Raw genomic sequence first — 4,583 nt, forward strand, 5'->3', positions numbered from 1 at the left:
TTTTTTTTTTTTTTTTTTTTTTTTTTTTTTTTTTTTTTTATGGCACCTAGCTCAACACCTCATGAATTGACACATTAAATCAATATTTTTGAAATGTAGCTAAGAGGTATAAATTAAATCAGTTTTAAAGGTTATCTAGTCTAATTGTCACTATCACCAACTTTCTCAAGTATCTTTAAGAAATAAGTCTCCTTTAAAACTTAAATCTCATTTCGGGTACATTTAAATTATTATTTGCTTGCTAAATCTAAAAACAAAACAAAAATTGAAAGCAGTTAGAATTGCTGCTTTTAGAAAATTTCATAAGCGGTAGTTTTCTCAGTTGTAAATGACACCTAATTTTCCAAGTAACCTGCCTCCCTACATTACCTCCTTTCTCCCTCCTCTCCTCATTTCTGACCTTCCTCACATTTTCCAGCTAACTGAACACTAGCAATATGCTAGACACTGTGAATATAGAAATGAATAAGGCACATTTTCTATTCTCAAGGAGATGTCTGTCTAGTGATGTTGGTCTGTACAGAGACTTAAAGTATCCAAAATGGTATCTCAGTAATTCTCTTACCATCATGTTTGATCAGGATATTTTATCTTCCATTCGTAGGGTCAGAATGTTTCCTCTGTATTCTAATAGATTTTTGATAGCAATAAGGTCTGCTCTAAGTATGTAATAAGGCCTTGTGTCTCCTGTTGTCCTTTGCAGCATCACCATTTTAATGTAAGCGTTCATGTGGCAATACTTTATAGTTGTAAATGCCATATGGAGGTCGCCTTAGAATTTATCTAATTTAATGGCTTGTTTTACTGATAGGGAAAAACTAAAACCAATAAGTGGTAGTTAGGATTATTTTAAAATTGCAGAATTTAAATGTTCTCTCCTGTGTTCACTGATCTTTTTTTGTAGCTAACAGATAGTTTTCCCCCTCACAGATATTCAGATATTTGAAGAAAAATTCTTTTGTAAATCATCCCTTAAGCAGGCTCAGTTTTAGTAATTGTTGGTTATATGATGAAGCTTCTTAATTTTTCACCGTTATTGGTAATTTTTCTAGTTGAATTTGAATGGATCAGTCCCTCTGAAATCTATCAAGCAACAATTATAGGACTGTAGCTTCATGATGAGAGGAAATGGCTTGTGCCCCTCCCTCTCCGTGTGTGCTTCTTATTATGTTATTTTTTAGTTTCCCTACTTCCAAATTACTCTTGAGGTGTCTGGGCTAAATATAAGACTGTGATTGATTATTGGCCCAGTTATCCATTTGTTGCAAAGTTTTATGATAGCTGTATGGTCTGAATTATAGCTTTCGAAACTGTATCAGCTCATTAATTTTTCTTTTTAAAATTTTGTTTTCAATGTTATGATTTATTTACTTGCAACTTTTTTCTTGCTTTTTGATTTTCTTTATTTTTTATTTTTTAAAATCTTATATTACAGACAAACAGAAACTTCCTCCTTTCATCTTTCCATTCTCTGATTTATGATGAATTTAGTTTCCTTTGGCCTGGCATTTGCTTCAGCAGGCAGCCTTCCTTCAAGTACCTCCCTGATTGATGTATAATCTTTGATATCTTCCATTAGCCTCCAGGATCACTAAGTTCAAGGCCCCCTTGGAACCTAAGAAGCCCTGCCGAGGAGCTGAAGGCCTTCAGAGTCCTTGGGGTGATTGACAAGGTAATTCTTCAGTGTCTCTTCAAGAGTTCAGTTATAAATCGACTGCATGCTGACATTCTGTCTTTGAAGCTTTGGATCTTAAGGATATGAAACAAAAGGAGAAAATGACTCAAATGCATCTGTACTTTAAAATAACAAAAGCAGAAGAGGAAAAGCTTTTATCTAAGCAATTCATGTAAGGCCATGCAAAATATATTTGAGCTAAAGGAGAAGGTGCATATTTGTTGGCATTCAGTTGAGTAAGGGATTTGGCTTTATAAAAGTGTTACAGCAGGGTAAAGATGTAGTTTTTGTTAATTATGAGGCAGTAGTTGTTTAACATTAATTAATACAGTCATTTTAATGGTCCAAAATAAAAGTTGAATCTCTCTATAACTACCATTTATTGAGCACCTACTGTGTGTAAGACCCTATATTAGGCATTTTATATAGAACAACTTAATCTTTCTTAGAATTTTATTTGCATCTTGGTGGAAAAGTTTTGTTTAGAGCAGATTAAATAACTTGGCCCAAAGTCACCTAGCTAGTTAAGGGAGGTGCTGGGATTTGAACATTAATTTTTGTGACTCAAAAGCTGTGCTTTTTCTAGTACACTAACCCCTCACTTCACACACACATACATTTTAATATTTGGGATAAAAATACTGACCTCACAGAGAATCTGCCATTGTGTATGTGCAAATTTGGTGACATCTCAATATGCCAAATATTAACAGTACTGGTCTTATCAGATGGTTTACAAGTGTAATTTAAAAGCCACAGACAACAAACCATGTTTTAAATATAGTTGCTCAACTACCACTTTACCATTCAAAGTAAAAGAAAATGTTTTATTTAATATTAAGAGATAAGTTAGATATTTTTCACCATTAACCGTTTTTTATGAAGCACCTTAATGTTCATTTTTAACTTAATATTCATTGAGTATTTGTAAAGTATGTGTGTGATTACATCCTAAAATTGAACAACATGTAGTATTCTCTAGCAATTTAGACAGTAACTAATAGTTTGAAGTATTCCAAAGGGAAAATGAAGTTGGATGTTACATAAAGCTGTCGGTGTCTTAGTTCTGGCAAGGATCATTTTTCTCAAATAAATTTATATTACTGAATTTTGCACTTAAAAATTTCTAAGCAGTAGGATTTTCCTTTTTTTACGAGCCTAAAATATTTCCGTAACTGTGTTTTCTGTGGCTTTTCCAGTTTGGAAAACATTCGATTTGAGAGTAGCTGAAGACAATATAGTAATCGAGTAGTTCCTACATTCTCAGATTTCTTTTGCAGGCAGGTATACCTTCTTGATGTACAGTGTCTGCCCTCTCCCTTAGATCTGTTTCTTTGACAAAGTATGGCCTTTCAGTGCTATGCTGTAAGTAAGTTACCTTGAAGTCCTAGTAATCACTATGAGTCTTACAGGTTTGTTTAAATAAGGACTTTTGCCAGATGTGGTAGTTTATAACTGAAATCCCAGCGCTTTGGGAGACCAAGGCAGGCAAATCACTTGAGCCCAGGAATTTGAGACTATCCTGGGCAACATGGTGAGAATCTGCCTCTACAAAAAATAGAAAAATTATCTGGGCGTGTAGTCCCAGCTACTCGGGAGGCTGAGGTGAAAAGATCTCCTGAGCCTGGGGAGTTGAGGCTGCAGTGAGCCGTGATCACACCACTGTACTCCAGTCTAGGTAGCAGAGTGAGACTCTATCTCAAAAAATAAAACAAATAAAAATAAGAACAGAAATCAGGTCTTCAAAAAAAAGAAAAAAGCTGGGTGCAGTGGCTCATGCCTATAATCCCAGCTCTCTGGAGGCCGAGGTGGGTGGATCTCTTGAGGCCAAGAGTTCAAGACCAACCTGGGCAACACGGTGAAACCCCGTCTCTACCAAAAATACAAAAAATTAGCTGGGCCTGGTGGCACATATCTGTAATCCCAGGTTCTCGGGAGGCTGAGGCAGGAGAATCATTTGAACCTGGGAGGCAGAGGTTGCAGTGAGCTGAGATTTCCCCACTGCACTCCAGACTGGATGACAAACTGAGACTCCATCTCAAAAAGCCAAAAAAAAAAGAAAATAGAAGGACTTTTGACAGTGGAAGAGTTGCTAAGTTCTGCAGAGGCATGATTTGGTACTGTCTTTACTTACTCTGTTTAGTTGGGAAATATGTTTGGTGTTTAGAAAGTGACACTTAACTTTTCTTTTTCTTTCTTTTTTTTTTTTTTTTTTTTTTTTTTTTTTTTTTTTTTTTTTTTTTTTTTTTTTTTTTTTTTGAGACAGAATCTTGCTCTGTCACCCAGGCTGGAGTGCAGTGGCACAATCTCACTGCAGTCTCCACCTCCCGGATTCAAGTGATTCTCCTATGTCAGCCTCCCAAGTAGCTGAGACTTAAAGGCATGCACCACCACACTTGGATATTTTTTTTTAATTTTTTTTGTATTTTTAGTAGAGACAGGGTTGTACCATGTTGGCCAGGCTGGTTTCGAATTCCTGCCTTCAGGTGATCTGCCAGTCTCGGTCTCCCAAACCAAAGTGCTAGGATTACAGGTATGAGCTGTGGTGCTTTGCCTAACTTTTCTTAGTAGAGATAGGAAATATGTATTTTGGACATTAAGAAGCTTTGGGAATTAATAATTCTTTTAAAATTTATAACATATTCCTGTAAAAACATAAGTAGGTATAGTGTGGGAGCTGTGGCTCTTTCCTGTAATCCCAGCACTTTGGGAGACTGAGGTGGGCAGATCACCTGAGGTCAGGAGTTAGAGACCAGCCTAGCCAACATAGTGAAACCCCATCTCTACTAAAAATATGAAAATTAGCCAGGTGTGGCAGTGGGCACCTGTAATCCCAGCTACTCAGGAGGCGGGAGAATTTCTTGAACCTGGGAGGTGGAGGTTGCAATGATCCTAGGCAACAGAGCCA

General features: G+C 36.4%; 1 protein-coding gene across 14 annotated transcripts in view; it reads left to right on the forward strand.

The window, feature by feature from the left end:
- The window catches only part of RPS6KC1 (ribosomal protein S6 kinase C1), a 207,454-nt gene that overhangs the window by 111,822 nt on the left and 91,049 nt on the right, over positions 1–4,583 (forward strand). For 12 of the 14 annotated variants that reach the window (XM_037745381.1, XM_017547520.2, XM_017547521.2 and 9 more), the window contains one exon: positions 1,580–1,672. The exons of the other annotated variants lie outside the window; for them this stretch is intronic. In XM_037745381.1, coding sequence (XP_037601309.1) covers positions 1,580–1,672 — 93 coding nt within the window. The remainder of the gene's footprint in view (positions 1–1,579; positions 1,673–4,583) is intronic. 14 annotated transcript variants of the gene reach the window in all.

The sequence above is a fragment of the Cebus imitator genome, unplaced genomic scaffold (genome assembly GCF_001604975.1).
Source record: "Cebus imitator isolate Cc_AM_T3 unplaced genomic scaffold, Cebus_imitator-1.0 Scaffold198, whole genome shotgun sequence".
NCBI lineage: Eukaryota > Metazoa > Chordata > Mammalia > Primates > Cebidae > Cebus > Cebus imitator.